Consider the following 20,008-nt stretch of genomic DNA (forward strand, 5'->3'; position numbering starts at 1 on the left):
GTTAATACAGCACTGGTCCCTCTTTTTAATCGTTCACAAAGAAATAATTTGCAGCATAAATGTGAAGAATTTCACTGCGATTTGTCACAAATAAAGACAAGATTAAGCACTAACGTTGTCACCCTAATGGGCGACGGCACGTATGGCCAAGTGGGGGCACCTTCTTCCAGTTTACCTCAAAATTAACATACTTTGTCAAAATCCCTGAATAAAAATGTTTGAAATCTAAGTTACATTAAGTACTTCATGTTTTGGGCAACGCAATTCTATTGTATGTAATTAATGCCTATGAACATAATTAATCTATTTGATATTGTAATTCAACCATCATGTTTTGCGTAAAAATTGTCCTCTTGCCAAATTTTCCACCGACGCCCATATTCACATTCACATGCGTTTTGACATGAAGCTTTAACCTTGAACACCAGAAAATAGTTTTAGCAAAAACTAATTTTTTGCGACATGGTCAAAATGTCACGACACAGCGAATGCGCTGCTTGAGCACTACATTGGTAGATGGACAAATACGTCTTTCAGTGGTACGAGTTTCAATCTCTTAAGCCTTCTTTCTATTCATAAACTTCCGGCAAATCAGACGCACATTTCATTTACTGTCAGTCGAAAGTTGTAGCAATGAGAGGCTATACACTAACGTAACGTGTAGTAGTTTCAAATATCGTCTTCAGCAAAATGGATTTTAAACGTCGATTATTTTTTACTTTCATGTTTTTTCTTATCAACAACAACTGTTTGGGTAGGTATCGTTAATTGGTTCATCAGTTAGTCCGCTCATTGTAACATTTCATAGTTTTACGTAGTTTCTTGGTGTGCTGTCGTGTTCTAAAATTTTGGTGTGCTGTGGTAAGGTTTTGACTTTTGACCGCACACAGAAGAAATGGTTTTCTAAGACTTTTATTTGATAGAAATCATTTATTGTTCGATAAAGTTTCCATGTATTTATGGTTGCAGATTGTATTGTCGTTGGCATGGACGATTCTATCGAAGCTGGAAATGAGTAAGACATAAAAAAACGATGTAAAATATTTAATGTCCCTAATTTGTTTTAATCTGAAACCTTTATTATAGTGCAGTCCTATATAACTTACATAATATTGTAGTTGCAATGTTTCAAATCACTTTTTATTTATTTGATATTTGCTTTACCAATTCTTGACTTGTTTTTGTTCGATGTCAAAATGTTATGCAAACTTACTCTACAAATTCAGTCAAATTGAAAAAAAAAACTTTTTTGTTCTTAGACCAATTCCTGTAACAAGCTGGCCGGGAAAAAAATGCAGTGTCTTGTATAGGTAAGGAAGTCATACATTAAAGCCAACAAGTAACCTATGATAATTTTAACTTATAAGCACTCGACTTAAAGGTTGTGATAAACCATACATTCCCACAGACTTTCTGTAATGAGGATAAATTTAACGCCGTAGATTTTTTAGGCTTGAATTTTGCCCTATAGTGTGTATTCAGATGATGCAGTTGAGCCTCATTTTGACTACATTTATTCACCTGAAAACAATCAGAGCAACCTTGCTGTTCAAATAAACAGGATTGAATGGGATGTTGTAAACTGTACTCGAGGTGCGAAGGAAGTAACAGCTTATAGGGCCAAGCAATGTGTTGGAATTACCATCCCTATTCAAACAAGTGATGGAAATATAACGGGTAAGTTTAGTACGACACTCTTCTTTGTTTTAACCAGTCAATGTAATTTGTTAAAATTTGAGGATACAGGGTTATACCACCAGTCACCTATGCAGAAAAAGACTGTAATATGTTTGCTAATGTGGTGGTTGTCTTGTGAAAGTATATCGAAATGTATGCACTGGATATTTTGAACTGGTAACACACTGGCCACAGTCTACAATAGCGACTGGCCATGCAACTAAATTAGCAGCCACCCCTAACACTAAATATTTTTTGATACTTAACGTTCCATCCTCAAAGTATGACTTAGTAAAAGTTAAAACAAAGTATGGCGTAAAAAATATGTTGCCCATTATAGACATTAGTGCCTTGCTGCCCGACAGTCCACTTACTTATGACGTACGCGGTATTTTCTGGTCTCCGAAGGACGTAGACATGACCTCAGATGACCTTGCTGCTGTCTTGTGTGAGTTCAATCTTCCACCAGTTTGTATGTTGGGGAACGTCACTAGCTCGGAATGTGAAGGGCATTTTGTGACTTCGACAGGCAAGATTGGATTTTTTGTTTTGTTTTTAGTTTGTTAAAATTATAACTGGCTTTTACGCAGGGTTGCCATACCGTCCTTATTACTAACATTTGTTCTAATTTTGTAGGGAAAGGTCTTACAAAAATGTATTGTCCTTATTTCAAAGAAATGTCCTTGTTTTTGACTTACGTCCTTCTTTTGTCTTATTTTCAACAATTACATGTCGAATTCCTGCCACAAGTCAAAGTAAACCTAGACTTGAGCTGTCGTGAGATGCACTATAGGTAGTTTCTACGAATAAGAAGTTGTTGGAACAGATTGTTTCTGGCAAAATATATGGCATTTGATGTGTCATGGCTCGTATAAATTTAAAGATTTATTCAAAAATGTTTGTTTGTTTCGTATGGAAACTTAATTTTTCAGTTACAACGAACGTTTATAAACATAAGCTACAATTAAACTAAAATTAAAAGCTGCTGTCTAATCAGAATAATTTCGTTTTACAGAATCAATTATTCACATTCCGATTATGAGGTATTTAGGCGTGACGTTGTCATCACGTGACAGTTCAGGTTTTTTTCCTGCTTCAGTCCAGTTTGCTTATGACACGTCAAACGAGTTCGCATTGCAACGTCTCACGTTACCACCACAAAAGTAAGTTTCTCGAACGAAACACAGTGAAAGTAAATTTGAGTGCACATCGACGGTAGTTCTTAAATTATTCGTAGCAGCTGTCCTAGTTACAACATAGAAATTCACATTATTTCGACAATACCGATAGGTGACGTAAACAGCGCCACAATCCTAAACTCCTAACTGTGGACCTTTTCACAATCTTTTATAATTGCTCGTGTTTTTAAGTTACCTATCAGTTTTCACCAAACTTGTCTAATGTGAGCTATAACGAAAGTATTCGGTGGCGAGCATACATTTGCTAAAGACGACGCAGTGGGGTCCCCTTTCTTTCATATCTTTCGATACGCACTTTGCCCAATGTACGGAAATAATTTCAGAAGTTCGTTTTTCACGTTTGTCATGCAAAATGTACCTCAAGCTCTGTTTTGATAAACTGAGTGGTATGTTTTAATTATATCTATTTAATGGCGCGTTTCTACGTGGCGACTTGATGTAGTTTAAACTTAAAACGTAAAACGTAAAATCCCAAAACAAGGTGTGCTCAAGTGTGAAGCCAGGTTCGAATCAAGCTTGTGTCAGTAAACCTAAAACCCGAACCGGTGGAGCTACTAACGTAAGAACTCACAGTAGCCAGGTTTGCTAACTTCCGGTAGGTGGCGCACGCAAATATTTCAAATGCAAAATGCTCACGGTTAGGGCTATTAGAGTTGGCAAACCTGGTCACTGAGAGTTCTTACGTTAGTAGCTCTACCGCCTGAACCTGGCCCGAATTACAATTTCCCAGGTTTAGCGTGCCTTGCATATGATGTGCTAAAACGTTTGTCCAACTTTTGCTCACAGTCAATACACAAGTGGATTTGAAAACGCAATTACAATCCGATCAGTTCAACATCGGTGTATGTTTGTGGACGAAAACATCGGACAGTTATCCGACGTCGGTTGTCGAACGGTGAAACGTGGTTCGGTGGTCACGTGTTCGTGTGATCACTCAACCGTGTTCACTGTGTTGTTGTCCATCGAGTTTTTTGAAGTGCCCCAAAGCGTTCAGGTAAAAAAGATTATCAATAAAAATATTTTCCATGTGGCAAGAGCTGATCACTATACGCAACTGTTATGAGAATTTATAGAAGTTTAAACATAAAAAGGCAAGTGGTATTTCAATACTATTTGGACAAGGTTTTAATTGGCCATGTATTTTATGGAAAAAATCAACTCGTTTTTTATTATTGTTTAAAAACACTTTGTTTAGACACTTACCCTGATTTGCGAATCAATTTCCATTTTCTTTCTGCTCATCACAATCCTGTCTCTCTGGATATCCCGGAAAGTCTTCTGCCAAGATCGGACTCCGGTTCAGATCAGTTTATCCGCATCTCTCCTCCTATTACACACTCTCAACATTTCAATCCCAAGCAGCCGACAACCGGATGTTGCTTGTGAAATTCTCACCGTTTTCATTCACTACTTTCTACTCGCGAGTGCAGCGTGGATGCTTATGGAGGGTCTGCTGCTTTCCATTAAAACCGACCCATGGATTTCAAAGTGCTTTTCCTGTGACAACGAACGGAATATGCACAAAGCCATGTTTGTGTTGAAAATATGCGGTTGGATTTTGCCAGCGTTTTACGTCGCTTTGACTATTGCCTGCACCTGGCCCAGTGCTTCGTACATGGATGTCTCTATCGCCTACTCTGACTCCAATTCAAAATCGAACACGACATTTGCGAGCAAGCTGACAAGAAAACATGCGAAATACGACCGATGCTGGATTTCAACTAGCAACGGCGTGGTTGTGTGGGCTGCGATCGTCCCTGTGTCATTTATGCTAACAATCAACTTCATTATAATTGCACGCACTGTACGACATGTGTGGAGGCTCACAGACAACTCAAACGCACTTAAACCACATCAAAACGCTTCTTGCATTACAAGTGACTCCTTTACCTGTAGTGCAACTAACTTAAGAGCTACTACAAAAGCGTTGGTGATTCTTGTTTTTATGCTGGGCATACCGTGGGTGTTCGGCTTTTTTGTAAACTTCTACGACGACAATGTGTTTGTTTTGTGCATCCACGCTTGTTTCAACGCCACCCAAGGTCTCTCTGTGTTTGTTTTGTATTGCGTTATCAAGCCTGAGACCAGAGCGGTTATACTGCGAGAATGGAGACGACGATTCACGTGCTAATACAGTTTTTGTCCTGAAATTTGTGGCAACAATTTATTGCTACCTTATAACATCTGCCCACTAAACCATGGAGCAGCAAACGGTAAAGCTGACTCGTTTGGTCTGGTTTAAAACTCAAACGTTTTTTGATGGAAACGGCAGGAACATTGCTTCTTTAGTGTTGTTTGATTTGCTTGATTGGGACGTTTAAACTATTTGTTTACATTTCCATCATTATGCCATGATAACCTCATTAAAACAAATATGATTTCTATTGACTCATAAAGGGTAATTCCCAAATATGAGATTTTGTTTACATCAGATGATCAGACCAGGGGTGGGAACCTTTTTGTTTGTGAAGGCCGCCAAACGGTTTATCGACACTCGTTTAGGCCGCACAGACTATTGGCCAGGCCAAGGACAGTGTGTTCAAACTTTTTGACTTACAGACTGGTGGATGTGCTATTGAACTTGCGGTCCAAGCTAAATAAAATTCCTCACTACGTTTCCACCTTCACTACAACATTCGGGATTTTATTAATGTAGAAACTCGCTTGTTTACCAATATTAATCTACGAGCAGCTTGTGACATCACAGACGAGTTTAAGACATTCGATTATACGCAAACAATTGTTCTTTACTATACATGTAAAATTGTAGAACCTGGGTCTCTTGGCAGACCTACGGAAATCGCTTTGTGTATCAGTACACAACCACTTGGCTCTAGTTTGAAAACAGCTGCCCTAGAACCAATCAAATAGTAATGTGAAATAAAGGTAAAAAAATACGTTTCTGTCTAGTTTTTTGTGCCTGGTGCAGTGTGTATTATAATTTATCAACATCCTAAATTGTATTTTGACATCGAAGGCCGCACATATTGCACTAAAAGGCAGCATGCGGCCTTTAGCCTGCAGGTTTCCCATCCCTGCACCAGACCAAAGTCAACATAATATTTAGTATTTACAGACTTTGGTTTGCTCGGGCCAGACAGAAGACATTCGATAGCATTAGTGTTTAGACAATTACTTTGACGAAATTTGTTTTTACAGAAATGTAATTTGCACATTTTAGTTACCAAACGTAACGAAGATGTCTCATGCGAAAGAGTTTTCATGTGAAAATTATGACAAAAAGTTCAGAACAACAATTCAGTTGTAAGTGTTTGATTTGCATTTAATTTAACTTGTTCAAATGTTAACAAAACATAATAATATTATATTAACAAAAAAAAAAAACCTAAAGGGGGAGAGAAGACAAACTACTTTGTGATGTCGATATTGAAGTTGGAAAACGAACTTTTCCAGCTCATAGGATTGTTCTTGCTTCACACAGTGATTACTTCAAGACCATGTTCACCACTAATGTTGGTTTGTAATATCTTGTGAGTTCCATTAGTAAAATTATACCTGTTTCTGCAGATGAAGGAGAAATATTCTCAAACTGTGAGATTGAATGAAGTAAGTGCAGATGTTGTTGGACAAGTGCTTGATTTCATCTACACTGGCAAAATCATGTTGACAGTTGATAATGTGAATGACATCATGAAAACAGCATCACTACTTCTTGTGGAAAGTAGGTTTGTTTTTGTTGCAACTATATTTTTCTGTTTAATTTCAAAATGAAATTTTTGCTTGAAAATTGGTATTTGCATTGATTTATTTTAACTTTTGAATTGATCGTGTACTTTTTGTTCACAACACACTTAAGTATATTGAATAAGTCTTTTTTTGCTTTTTACTCCAACAAACAAATGTTACATTTGGGATAATATAGTTTGATTTGTGATGTAACTGCCGTAATATTGTGTGATAAATGTTACTTTATTTGAAAGAAATTTGTAGAGTTTCGGTGAATATTGCATACTTCAATCCATTTTATCTGAAACCATGGTAAAAAAAACTTAATGTAATTTGAAATACTTATTTGTTGGGGTTTAGATAGGGCTAGATATGGCCACTTTGTTCTTGTGTAAATACATTTGTTTAGATCATGTAGTTACATTTAGGTTTGCTTGATATTATTAATGATTATCTGGCTGAGACATTGGATCCATTAAGTGCACTTCACTTGAGAGATGCAAGTCGATTGTTTTCACTCCATAAACTTGAGGAAGAAGTTGAAGAATGTATTGTCCAAAATTTTGATGTTGTTTCGGCTCAAAAGAAATTCATGGAAATATCAGAAGAAGATTTAAGGAAATATTTGTTAATGAATGAAATCAATGTAAACATGTGTTTTTGTTAAAATCTACACCTGTTTGTTCAGTATAAAGGTTTTATATAACTAGTATATGTACATTTTCAATGAAGCCATGTGTGTTGGGTAATTTCTAGAACAATGTTTTTAGACAACATGAAAACAAGGGTGTTAAGTCAACTGTAGGCCTGAATCGAACCTTGTGTATAAACTACAGTTCAGATATTTGACATAATGACATAAAAATTTAGGAAGTTTTATGGAATTCTGTTTCAGGCATCAGAAGATGAACTTGTTTCTTGTTTGTTGAATTGGTCCAAGGCAGATTTGTCAAGAAGACAAGAAAAGTTTTTGTCACTTTTTAAACTAATTCGACTTCAACATGTTTCTGTGGAATATCTGGTCGATACTTTGAGAAATGATGTGAGTTGTTTTTCTAAATCAAATTTTCTTCTTTAGTGTAATGTTTCATAAAAAATTGCCATGTACAACAAACACAAAAGACAGAGAAGAGTTTTCAAGGACCCCTTTCAGGAAATCATACAATTTTTGCCTCTTTGACCTGGTTTGCAGCAGCTAAATTTTTTTAAATTATTTGTTTTAGCCTTTGGTAAAAAGAAATCATGATTGTCGGGATCTTATCGAGGAAGCAATGCATTTCCATTTGAAACCAGAAGGAATAGAAAAGCAAGTAAAACGTCAAGGTAATCAAAGCAATTTTTCTTGTAAACTATTTTTTTATTTTATTTTTCAAATAGGCCTTTTTGATGCATTTTAAATGTTGTGGTAAACTGAAAACAACTCATACAAATTGCTTTTTCACAAAATAGTTATTTGCAGGTAAAGGAAAACAAGCTACTTTTTTGTTGACATCAGGAAATTCAATTGAAAAAATTTCTATGGATGAAACAACAGAAATGGAAGAAGTATGATAAATTAATGATTTTGTTCAAAAGAATTGTCATACAAACCTAAATAAGAGATGAAAGAATCAATTAACATTTTTGCACAGATAACCCAGCCACCAATGCATGTGAGTCATAATAGTGCTGTTGTGCTTCATGGTGACAAGCTGTTTTTCTTTGGTGGATTTAGCCAAAATAGAAATGTTGTCACAACTTCAGTCATTTCATTTGATGGTAATGATTGGAAGCAAGAAGGAAACATGAAACATGCTCGAAGGGATGCAAGTGCTGTGTCAATACACGGTAAACTAATGACAGTTTCATGTTGTATTAATTATCCTATAATATATAGATTGACATGGATACCATGTAGTATATTAATACACCGGGGTACATAAGATATAAACCTAGTTTAATTGTTATGGCAAACCCTAATAAAACTGTTTATTTATCTGACAGATGATATGTGCACAACTCTAAAATATACAACTTAAGTTTCGGGGTCTGGTCATAATCTCATTGATAAGCATCTGTGGCCTTTTTCATTTGTTTGATAGGTGATTGTATTGTAATAAAATTTTGTTTTTACTTTAATCATATGTGTTGTAATATTTTCTAGGGGATATTTATGTGTTTTGTGGTTATGGAAATGGAGGTTATGTGCTTCAAACTGAAAAGTTTAGTGGTGGACGATGTGTAGTAGATCAAGAAAAACAATCAGATTATTACAGAACTCATGCTTGTTCAGTTGCAGTGGGAGGTAAACAACACACTTGTGTCCCTTCAACAAATCACTTGATCTAAGATTTTTGTTTAGATTATATTTTCACTATTGGAGGTCTCAATCGTACAGGATATGGTACAGGTTACACATGAGTTATTGTAAAATTAATATCTTAGGTAATTTTATTTTTTATTGTTAGAACCACATCAAATTACAACAAGACTAAATACAAAAAATGGACAAAAGTTTAATGGTCACAATTTGAATCATGGAAGATATTTATTTGGTTCTTGTGTGGTTGGCAGCAAAATATTTGTCTGTGGTGAAATGATTATATTTTGACATAGTTTGTGTAGGTTTAATTATAACTGCGAAACACTGTTAGTATAAACTTTTTATGTAGCCCTTCATATCACTGATGATGGCTTTTGCTGAAAGGTTTGAATGTTAAAGCATGTCGCTTTTACATCTATTTTATTATGGGTCCCCTTCCCTGAAGGGGACACATATTGATTTTACTCAAAATGTTTTGTTTTTTTTTTCTTCTTTTTTCTTCTCCCCAAAGTTTGTCCGACTCGTTTTTCCATCAAATCCTTGATGGATTTGGATGAAATCTACACAGATGGTAGATGTAGTTATGTAGATGTGCATCCCACTTTGTTTTTGTTGATAACCCCAGTATTTACCCCGCTAGCCCCCTAAAATGGGTATTTTTTTCCCGAAGTTTGTCCGACTCGTTTTTCTATCAAATGTTTGATGGATTTGGCTGAAATTTACACAGATGGTAGATGTGCATCCCACTTTGTTTTTGTTGATAACCCCAGTATTTACCCCGCTAGCCCCATAAAATGGGTATTTTCCCCCGAAGTTTGTCTGACTCGTTTTTCTATCAAATGCATGATGGATGTGGCTGAAATTGACACAGATGGTAGATGTAGTTATGTAGATGTGCATCCCACTTTGTTTTTGTTGATAACCCCAGTATTTACCCCGCTAGCTCCCTAAAATGGGTATTTTTTCCCCGAAGTTTGTCCGACTCGTTTTTCCATCAAATGTTTGATGGATTTGGCTGAAATTTACACAGATGGTAGATGTAGTTATGTAGATGTGCATCCCACTTTGTTTTTGTTGATAACCCCAGTATTTACCCCGCTAGCCCCCTAAAATGGGTATTTTCCTCCGAAATTTATCCGACTCGTTTTTCTATCAAATGTTTGATGGATTCGGCTGAAATTTACACAGATGGTAGATGTAGTTATGTAGATGTGCATCCCGCTTTGTTTTTGTTGATAACCCCAGTATTTACCCTGCTAGCCTCTTAAAATGTTTTTTTTTTCTCTGAAGTTTGTGTGACTCGTTTTGCCATCAAATGCTTGATGGATTTGGCTGAAACTTATACAGATGGTAGATGTAGTTATGTAGATGTGCATCCCACTTTGTTTTTGTTGATAACCCCAGTATTTATCCCGCTAGCCCCCTAAAATGGGTATTTTCCCCTGGAAGTTTGTCCGACTTGTTTTTCTATCAAATGTTTGATGGATTCAGCTGAAATTTACACAGATGGTAGATATAGTTATGTAGATATGCATCCCACTTTGTTTTTGTTGATAACCCCAGTATTTACCCTGCTAGACCCCTAAAAGGGGTGAGTTTGTAAACAATGTCAGAATTGGCTAAAATTTGGATAGCTTGTAAAGTATGCCAATTATCGTTATTGCGCCATTGCAGTTCGGGGTTGTTAACAGCCCTTTGACGTCAGAAACATTAACGGTTGTTGCTCAAAACACCTCTACTGGTTGAAATTTTAAACGTTGGCAGATTGGACTGAAATTTTGCAGTACTATTGATTGAGTCACTGTGGTTTCCTACTTTTAAGTTTGTGTGTGTTGAACCTCCATTAGTTATCCTACTAGGCCCCTAAAATGATTTTTTAAATTTAAATAGTTTTTACTCCATATAGCATATTTAAATATGCACAGTACCAATCACTGTGTTTGTCTTCACAATACCAAACTCACTTATTGTTATCTATTGAAATGCATTATCTACAACTTTGCATGTGTGGGAACCCATGAGTTTTTGCTTGCAGAAACAACTAAGGTTATAAAAGACAGTGGCTAATATGGGACCCAATACAAAATAAGCATAGGAAATATATTTATGTTTTAAAATAGATCATAGTGTATGTGCAAGGGCAATATGTGCTAAGCCACCCTTCTAGTTGTTATTTTCATTATTATTTATATTTTGTTCACTGAAATTTAAAGTGACATAGCTTTTGTAGCTTGTCTGTCCAATCAAGTTAACTTGCCAGTAAAAAAGAAAAAAAAACTTTTGTATTGTTGTAAATATATCATTTACCTTTTTCTTTTGTTTTCAACTTTGTCTGGCCCTTTTTTGCCTTCTGCAACTTATTATAACAAATCATTGTTTGCAGGTGGGTCTGTAAACTCAATTGAATTTCTTGACACCACAAACATCAACAACAATACTCCATGGACAATTTTACAACAAAACCCACCATGCCAACTTGGTAATACATCAGCTCTGTTGTTTGGAGATGATCAAATGCTTGTGCTTGGGGGGTGAGTGAAATGTCAAATTTTTAGGGTGCAATATAAAGTCCAGTTTTGCAATAAAACTTACATTTCTTTGACAGAAACAGTGATGATCTTTATTGTTTTGATTGCACCACATCACAGTGGAAAAGGGAAATTAATACAGGTGCAATTTTAATTGTTCAGTTTTTAGAACATTTAAAACTTCCAAATATTGATTTGTTTGTTTTCAATATGGTATATAAACAGGTCATACAATTCCTAATTATTTTAAAAATATTGCCCTAAAACATGTTTAAATTTGATGACAAGAATTCTTGACATTGTTTATCAATTGATGTTTACCTTCATTTGCTTTTACACTTCAGGAAAAAAGCAATCCATTTGCAAACTTGGAACTGCTACACGTGGATCAAATTTGTTTAAACTTTAAACACTATGATTGTTTCCCAGCTTGTTGTCACTTTATATGCATTAAACTGTCATAATCTGTTGAATTACTTACGTTTTTTGTCTGGTATTTTTAAAATTAGGACATATTATGTTTTAACCTTACATCATGAATGTTTCCTGGCTTCAACGTTCATTTTAGCAACACTGTATTTGTGTTTTTGTGGTTTATGTTTGTTTTTTCATTGTAACATGTCTTTTGTGTTTTTCTCACTGTTTTGTATTGCTCTATGAACTACAATTTTCTTAAAAAGTTCTGTTATTTTGCTACATTTTTACATTAAGTTCAGCGAATAGTTTAAGAGTGTTTTTTTCTACATTGAGTTCAAAGAATAATTTGAGAGTGTCTTTTTTCCTAAAACTTTTACAAACTGTGTGAACCCGGATATTGGGCTTTCCCTAATACATATCCAATTTTTGATGTGTAGCATTACAGAAATGCCAATGTCTGTACCAACTTGTGCTGCAGGAATAACCGCACAGTAAGATTTGGTTGTCTAGCTGCTGCCGGCAAATCAGGCGGTTGTAAAACAATGAAAATGAGCCAACCAGTCTCTGTGGTTGCAATCAATATGATGGAGTTTGTTTGGTGCTGCCCACAGGAACAGTTGTTTGTTTAGGTTGTTGTTAGTTTTATTAAAGCAAACATATTCAAATCTTTTTCAGAGATTTTGTTGGTAGTATAAACTGGTTTAAAATCTTGTTGCATCCAAAGACCCTCTTGAATTTATTTAACACATATGTTTATGTGGTGCGAAAACAGACCAAACATTTTATAACCATCATTTTATCATTTGCCCTGCAGTAGTTAGCATAAGATTAATTGCTTTGATATGCAATAAAGTTGATGTGCATTTACAGTCTTTTATACCAGTGTGTCTCAAACTGTTATTCGCAAATGATTTCGATGCAGTGGATTCATTAAACTTTTACATTATGCATGGTTGCTCTATAAAGCAATAAAAATTTACTGTATTGATGGCAGCTTTTGAAGTTGGCTTATTTTCTTGATATAAGTGGTGTGAGAACAGATTTTCAAATGTAATCTTTTCTTGTGAATATATGTGTGCTAATCTTTTCTTTTGTATTTTCGTGTTGTTTTTGCATTTAACCTACTTTGATCGTTATTCTACCGTACAGATATAGAATAAATATTTTTCAAGCACGTTTCAGGTTTGATAACATTACTGTTCGTACTATACTTTGTTGTTATTTTCACTTCCATTGTTAGCTTATTCGGTTACTACAAATTAGTTGTGTTTGACGGTCCGAAGCAGTTTTCATTGTCTTAGTTCAGTTGCATATTACACGACAAACAAGTCAGCAGATTACATTACCACATCACAGCTATTTGTAAAACAATTTCTTTTTTTCTCTTTCTCCTGTCCCTTTGAATATCCCGGAAAGTCTTATGCCAAGATCGGACTCCGGTTCAGATCAGTTTATCCGCATCTCTCTTCCTATTACACACTCTCAACATTTCAATCCCAAGCAGCCGTCAACCAGATGTTGCTTGTGAAATTCTCACCATAATTCTTCACTACTTTCTACACACGAGTGCTGCGTGGATGCTTATAGAAGGGTCTGCTGCTTTTCATTAAAACCGACCCATGGATTTCAAAGTGCCTTTTCTGTGACAACGAACGGAATATGCACAAAGTATTGGTTGTGTTGAAAATATGCGGTAGGATTTTGCCAGCATTATTCGTCGCTTTGACTATTGCCTGTACCTGGCCAAGTGCTTCGTATATATGGATGTGTGTTATGCTTATTCCGATTCCTATTCAAAATCAAACACGACATTTGCGAGCAAGCTGATAAGAAAACAAGCGAAATACGACCGATGCTGGATTTCAACTAGCAATGGTGTAGTTTTGTGGGCTTCGATCGTCCCTGTGTCATTTATGCTGACGATCAACTTGACTATGATAGCACGCACTGTGCGACATGTGTGGAGGCTCACAAACAACTCAAACGCACTTAAACCACATCAAAACGCATCTTGCATTACGAATGACTCCTTTACCTGTAGTGAAACTAACTTAAGAGCTACTGTGAAAGCGTTGGCGATTCTTGTTTTTATGCTGGACATTCCGTGGGTGTTTGGCTTTTTTGTAAACTTCTACGACGACAATGTATCTGTTTTGTGCATCCACGGTTTTTTCAACGGCACCCAAGGTTTTTCTGTGTTCGTTTTGTATTGCGTTATCAAGCCTGAGACAAGAGCGGTTATACTGCGAGAATGGAGACGACGATTTACTTGCTTATACAGTTTTTGTCCTGAAATGTGTGGCAACAATTTATTGCTACCTTATAACAACTGCCCACTAAAACATGCAGCAGCAAGCTGACTTGTTTGGTCTGGTTTCATTAAAACTCAAATGTTTTTTTAATGGAAACGGCAGGAACCTTGCTTCTTTAGTTTTGTTTAATTTGCTTGATTATGCCATGATAATCTCATTAAAAAAATATGATTTCTATTGATTAATAAAGGGTAATCCCCAAAGATGAGATTTTGTTTACAGCAAAATGACCGACCTAACCAAAGTTTCTTCGAAAACAAAACAGGGCCAGACACAAGACATTCGATAACAGTACTGTTGAGACAATTACTTTGACGAAATTTGTTTTTACAGAAATAATTTCCATATTTTAGTTACCAAGCTTAACGAACATGTCTGATGAGAAAGAGTTTTCATGTGAAAATTATGACAAAAAGTTCAGAACAAAAATTCAGTTGTAAGTGTTTGATTTGATTTGCATTTAATTTAACTTGTTCAAATGTTAACAAAACATAATAATATTATATTAACACAAAAAACCTAAAGGGGGAGAGAAGACAAACTACTTTGTGATGTCGATATTGAAGTTGGAAAACGAACTTTTCCAGCTCATAGGATTGTTCTTGCTTCACACAGTGATTACTTCAAGACCATGTTCACTACTAATGTTAGTCTGTAATATCGTGTGGTATTTATTTAGCTAAAATTATACCTGTTTCTACAGATGAAGGAGAAATATTCTCAAACTGTGAGATTGAATGAAGTAAGTGCAGATGCTGTTGAACAAGTGCTCGATTTCATCTACACTGGCAAAATCAGGTTGACAGTTGATAATGTGAACGACATTATGAAAGCAGCATCCCTACTTCTTGTGGAAAGTGGGTTTGTTAATGGTTGCTGCCATATTGTTCTGTTTAATTTTTAAATTTAATGTTTGCTTATATATCAGTATTTATATTGATTTATTTTTGCTTTTGAACTGACCATGTACATTTGTTTACAACACATTTAAGTATATTCATCAGTCATTTCTTGCTTATTTACTTGAAACAAAACGAAGATTACCTTTGAAATCACTGGCATAGAGTACAGCTGCACACACCCAGCCTTGATTTTGTATAACATCATAATCACATATTTGTTGAATTTACGTTGGGTTTAAAGCATGTTTCCCTTTAAACACTATCACATTTTTAGTTACTTCGTTGATAAAACAAACATTGGTTAAAATGCAATGATTGCAATTGTTTCGAAATAAACAGGCACTTCACAGCAACATAAACATGGCATTTAGACTAACGTTTTTGTATTACTTTCCACAGAAACATCCTGCACTGAAATTTTTTTAGTTATTACATTTCTGGCCCCAACATTAAACAAGGCAAGGAGCTTAACTACTGTTAGATGTTGCTGTTGCAGGTCTGCATTAACGATTCCTTAGATGTGTTTAATAATCATATGCAAGCCTAAACTTGATTCAAGGTGACCTAAGTTTATGCACCAACAATACATACTGGGCTATATTTGAAATGCAAATCACTTTTACTTTTATTTCACGGCGTAACAAACGACATAAAAACTAAATCATTGTTAAAATTGCTGATTCGGCAAATCACCTTATCTATACGCACATAAGTTCTCAGACGTACATCAAATGTCCCAACCACACAATGGAATTGTGTCAAGTGACTATTTCCAAAATGATGTGATAGAACTACAGGCTAAAGCCCTATTTAGGCCATCAGTGTTTGGTTCCATACGGGTACAGATACTGCCCATAGGTGTCTACACCAGCAGTGAAAAGTCGCACCCCCGGTACTTTTTAAAACTCTACGCCTATGTTTGAGATAATGTAGTTTGGTTTGAAATGTAATTGCCTGTCTGTTGTATTAGTAATATTGTGTGATAAATGTTACTTTTTGTTTTAAGAGATTTGTAGGGTTTCTTTAAACATACGCTAAAAAATAGGGAAATGCCTATAAAATGCAATTCGAAATGCCTAATAGGAGACACCGATTTGTTGTGATGTAAATGCATTTGTTTAGATCAAACCTATACTTACATTTAGATTTGCTTGATATCATAAACGATTATCTGGATGAGACATTGGATCCAATAAGTGCACTTCACTTAAGAGAGACAAGTCAATTGTTTTCACTCCATAAACTGGAGGATGAAGTTGAAAAATGTGTTGTGAAAAATTTTGGTGTTGTTTCGGCGCAAAATAAATTCATGGAAACTTCAGAAGAAGATTTGAAGAAATATTTGTCTCTGGATGTTATCCATGTAAACATGTGTTTTTTATTAAAACTAACATATATTTGCTCGGTTAATTAAGTCAGTTTTTATGTAACTGATTTATACAACTTGAAAAAAACCTTGTGAGTTACGTAATTTCCTAGAGGTACAAATTTTAAATGAATAAGTATTTATTTTTTTTCAACTTCTGTTTTAGGCATCAGAAGATGAACTGGTTTCTTGCTTGTTAAATTGGACCAAGGCAGATTTGTCAAGTAGACAAGAAAAGTTTTTGCCCCTTTTCAAACTGATTCGACTTCAATATGTTTCTGTGGAATATTTGGTTGATACTTTAAGAAATGATGTGGGTAGTTTCAATTGGTTATTTTTAGGAATAAAAAGTTTTGGCAGCGTAATGGTTAAATTTCTGGAAAAAAACACAGTTTTATTGTTTGTTGTTTAACTAATACAACTCTTTACCATTTTCTCAGCCTTTAATTAAAAGAAATCATGATTGTCGGGATATTATTGAGAATGCAATGCATTTCCATTTGAAATCTGAAGGAATCGAGAAACAACCCAAACGTTCTCGTAAGAAACAAAATTATTTTTAGCAAACTAAATAATATTAATTTTTTTAAACATGTTTTAAAACATAAATTCAGGCCATTTTCGTTCATTTCTGATGACACCAACTAACTCAATTCATGAAATTTCAATGTCAACATCTACATCTGTTGAAGAGGTAATTAAATTAAAACAAATATTTGCCAACTTACATGTTTTTGTATGCACTGTTCTTTTACTTTTTAAAAAAAAAATGTTTGAATTATTTTATTCATGTTTTAAAGCAGTGAATCCAAATTTCCACACAGGCAAATGTTTGTTAATTATCCAAAAATCTAAAAGTTTGTGCTTAGCATGCAACATAAAATAAATGCAGCACACTTTTTGCATCAGATAACCCAGCCACCAATGCATGTGAGTTATGCTAGTGCTGTAGTGCTTCATGGTGACAAGCTGTTTTTCTTTGGTGGATACAAACACAAAGGAAAAGTTGCCACAAATTCAATCATTTCATTTGATGGTAGAGATTGGAAAGTTGAAGGAAACATGAATTATGCTCGGTCAAATGCAAGTGCTGTATCAGTACAAGGTGAACATGGTGACAGTTATTTTGTTATCTGCTATCCTGTAGTATAATAATTACTTGAGTATTGTATCCAAAATATAATAATAAATCCAATCTGCTGTGGTAAGCCAATGGAATCTATTTTTTATTGTAATCCAATATGTGCCCTGTCACAAAATATATTGCATATTTTTGGTATCTGACCTAAATGTATCTTTGATTAAAAATACTGTGTCTGTGACATACTACATTCTGTTTTATGGGTCTTTTTTGGAACATGATTTTGTGTTATTTATTTTTGTGTATATTCAATAAATTTTATGATACATTTCAGATGACATTTATGTATTTTGTGGTGGAAATGTGGTTTCAACTGAAAAGTTTAGTGGTGAACAATGTTTAATAGATCCACAAAAACAATCAGATTATTGCAGAAATGGTGCTACTTCAGTTGCAGTGGGAGGTAAAAAGCGTTCTACTCTTCTCGTGACAATTTAAACAAATTGCTTTATTTTCCAGATTACATTTTCACTATTGGAGGCCAGCATCAAGCATCTGGTACAGGTTACATGTAAGTTATTGTAAAATATTAATGCTTTAATAACTTATTTTTCATATTAAGCTGTGCAGGTCACTACACGGATAAATATAAAGAATGAAGAAAAGTTTAATGGTCACAATTTAAACCATGGAAGATTTACATTTGGTGCTTGTGTGGTTGGCACCAAAATATTTGTATGTGGTGAGCGTATTGTTTTGTGACGTATTTTGCATGTTGTTAATTATTACTGTTATAATGATCTAATCATATTTCAAACTTTGCTATTTAAAGATGTTTTTTTTGTTATGTAAACAATCATGGTAACCAAAAAAATAAATAGTAGTTTTGTTAAAAATATAAACTTATAAACTAATGTTTCCAACATTGTCAAACGCTTTTCTTTTAAACTGTAGGAGGGCTTGACAAAAAGGGTCAGCCTCTAAACTCAATTGAATTTCTTGACACCACAAACATCAACAACAACACTCCATGGACAATTGTACAACAAAGTCCACCATGTCAACTTGGTCAGACATCAGCTCTTTTGTTTGGAGATGATCAAATGCTTGTGCTTGGGGTGTGAGTGAAATGTATTTTTGATGCCATATAAAGTTCTGTTTTGTAACAAAACTAACTTTGTTTTGACAGAAACAATGATGATCTCTATTGTTTTGATTGCACCACATCACAGTGGAAAAGGAAAATTAATACAGGTGCATTTTTTAATTTTTTAGAAAACCTGAACAAAATAATGAATTGTTTGTTTTAAGTGTTGTATGTGTAAGGTAGTTTTATCTAGCCTAAATGTGCATAAAAGCAATTTCAAACTTGGTAATAAAAAATCCTTAACGGATTTTAATAAATAGTGTAAACCTTTCTACTTGCTTTTACACTTCAGGAGAAAAGCAAATGATTTGCCAACTTGGAACTGCTATACGTCGATCAAAGTTGTTTAAACTTTAAACGAAAATTTCATTTTCAATCTTAAAATCTGTTCAACTAGTTTCCTCAAATTGGTAAAATACAAATGCAACAAATTTTCTTCTGATGTTTTTTAAATTAATGAATTTTGTTTTTTAACGACATCATGAATGTTTCCTGGCTTCAACCTTCAGTTTTTTGTGGTTCTTTTTTATTGTCAACTGCCTTTTTACTGTTTTCAAATTTCCTTTTATTGTTGTATCATCAGTGTAGCGTTACAAGAATTGGTTTTGTATATACTGTAGCGTTCCTATAAACAAAGGTTGAAAAAAAAACTAATCCTATTACACTCTTGCAACTGGAATTGCAATGCCTTCTCAGCTGAGGTTACATTTTTTTATGAATTATAGTGGATAAGAATAAACATTTAAAACCAAATATCTGCTCGTACTATACTATGTTTTTCACCATACTATGCTGTTCATTAATTTATCTTTCTTAACATCATGATCCTTTTCCCTTTGGACAAGTTTAATGCATAGATCGGATTCCAGTTGACATTAGTGTATCTGCATCTTTCCTCGTTTTTGCACACTCTCAACATTTCAATCCCAAGCAGCCGACAACCGGATGTTGCTTGTGAAATTCTCACCATTTTCATTTACTACTTTCAACTCACGAGTGCAGTGTCGATGCTCATAGAGGGTCTGCTGCTTTGCATAAAAACCGACCCCTGTATTTCAAAGCACTTTTCCCGTGACAACGAACATAATATTCGCAAAGTTTTGTTTCTGTTGAAAATATGTTGTTGGATTTTGCCGGCGTTTTACATCGCTTTGACTATTGCCTTTATCTGGCCCAGTGCATCCTACATGGATGTCTCTATCGCTTACTCTGTTACTCTGTTTTTTTATCGCTTCAAAATTTAACACGAGTAAACTGACAATAAAAAAAGCGAAATACGACCGATGCTGGATTTCAACTAGCAACGGTGTAGTTGTGTGGGCTACGATCGTCCCTGTGTCATTTATGCTGACGATCAACTTGATTATAATTGCACGCATTGTCCGACATG

The 20,008-nt window shown here is 34.8% G+C and overlaps 3 protein-coding genes across 6 annotated transcripts; all 3 read left to right on the forward strand.

Moving 5' to 3' along the window:
* Positions 1–2,694: 2,694 nt before the first annotated feature.
* Positions 2,695–5,233, forward strand: LOC145231081 (adhesion G-protein coupled receptor D1-like). The gene is made up of 3 exons (XM_080096320.1): positions 2,695–2,840; positions 3,663–3,870; positions 4,072–5,233. The coding sequence occupies exons 1-3, from the start codon at positions 2,716–2,718 to the stop codon at positions 5,005–5,007; spliced, it is 1,269 nt and encodes a 422-aa protein (XP_079952446.1). The 5' UTR covers positions 2,695–2,715; the 3' UTR covers positions 5,008–5,233.
* A 90-nt stretch (positions 5,234–5,323) lies between these two features.
* Positions 5,324–12,986, forward strand: LOC145204532 (kelch-like protein 12). 3 transcript variants are annotated; one of them, XM_080077125.1, is made up of 15 exons: positions 5,324–5,762; positions 6,036–6,140; positions 6,229–6,349; positions 6,405–6,558; positions 6,992–7,209; positions 7,459–7,605; positions 7,787–7,886; positions 8,023–8,108; positions 8,195–8,390; positions 8,707–8,847; positions 8,905–8,952; positions 9,011–9,133; positions 11,249–11,396; positions 11,471–11,535; positions 11,738–12,986. In XM_080077125.1, exons 2-15 carry the CDS (start codon positions 6,076–6,078, stop codon positions 11,800–11,802), a joined length of 1,677 nt encoding a protein of 558 aa, XP_079933251.1. In that variant the 5' UTR covers positions 5,324–5,762; positions 6,036–6,075; the 3' UTR covers positions 11,803–12,986. The 3 variants fall into 3 exon arrangements, with proteins under 3 accessions (XP_079933251.1, XP_079933259.1, XP_079933266.1); XM_080077133.1 differs by having other exon boundaries at positions 8,905–8,946; XM_080077140.1 differs by lacking the exons at positions 11,471–11,535; positions 11,738–12,986 and having other exon boundaries at positions 9,011–9,163.
* Positions 12,987–14,419: 1,433 nt separating this feature from the next.
* LOC145204552 (kelch-like protein 12) lies at positions 14,420–19,898 on the forward strand. Of its 2 annotated transcripts, none has more exons than XM_080077147.1 (14): positions 14,420–14,558; positions 14,648–14,768; positions 14,826–14,979; positions 16,170–16,387; positions 16,557–16,703; positions 16,831–16,930; positions 17,005–17,084; positions 17,300–17,495; positions 17,806–17,934; positions 17,991–18,035; positions 18,094–18,213; positions 18,426–18,591; positions 18,661–18,725; positions 18,911–19,898. In XM_080077147.1, exons 1-14 carry the CDS (start codon positions 14,494–14,496, stop codon positions 18,973–18,975), a joined length of 1,671 nt encoding a protein of 556 aa, XP_079933273.1. In that variant the 5' UTR covers positions 14,420–14,493; the 3' UTR covers positions 18,976–19,898. The 2 variants fall into 2 exon arrangements, with proteins under 2 accessions (XP_079933273.1, XP_079933280.1); XM_080077154.1 differs by having other exon boundaries at positions 14,421–14,558; positions 17,991–18,029; positions 18,911–19,810.
* Positions 19,899–20,008: the final 110 nt, after the last annotated feature.

Source organism: Phallusia mammillata, chromosome 1 (genome assembly GCF_965637545.1).
Source record: "Phallusia mammillata chromosome 1, kaPhaMamm4.hap1.1, whole genome shotgun sequence".
NCBI classification, from domain to species: Eukaryota; Metazoa; Chordata; class Ascidiacea; order Phlebobranchia; family Ascidiidae; genus Phallusia; species Phallusia mammillata.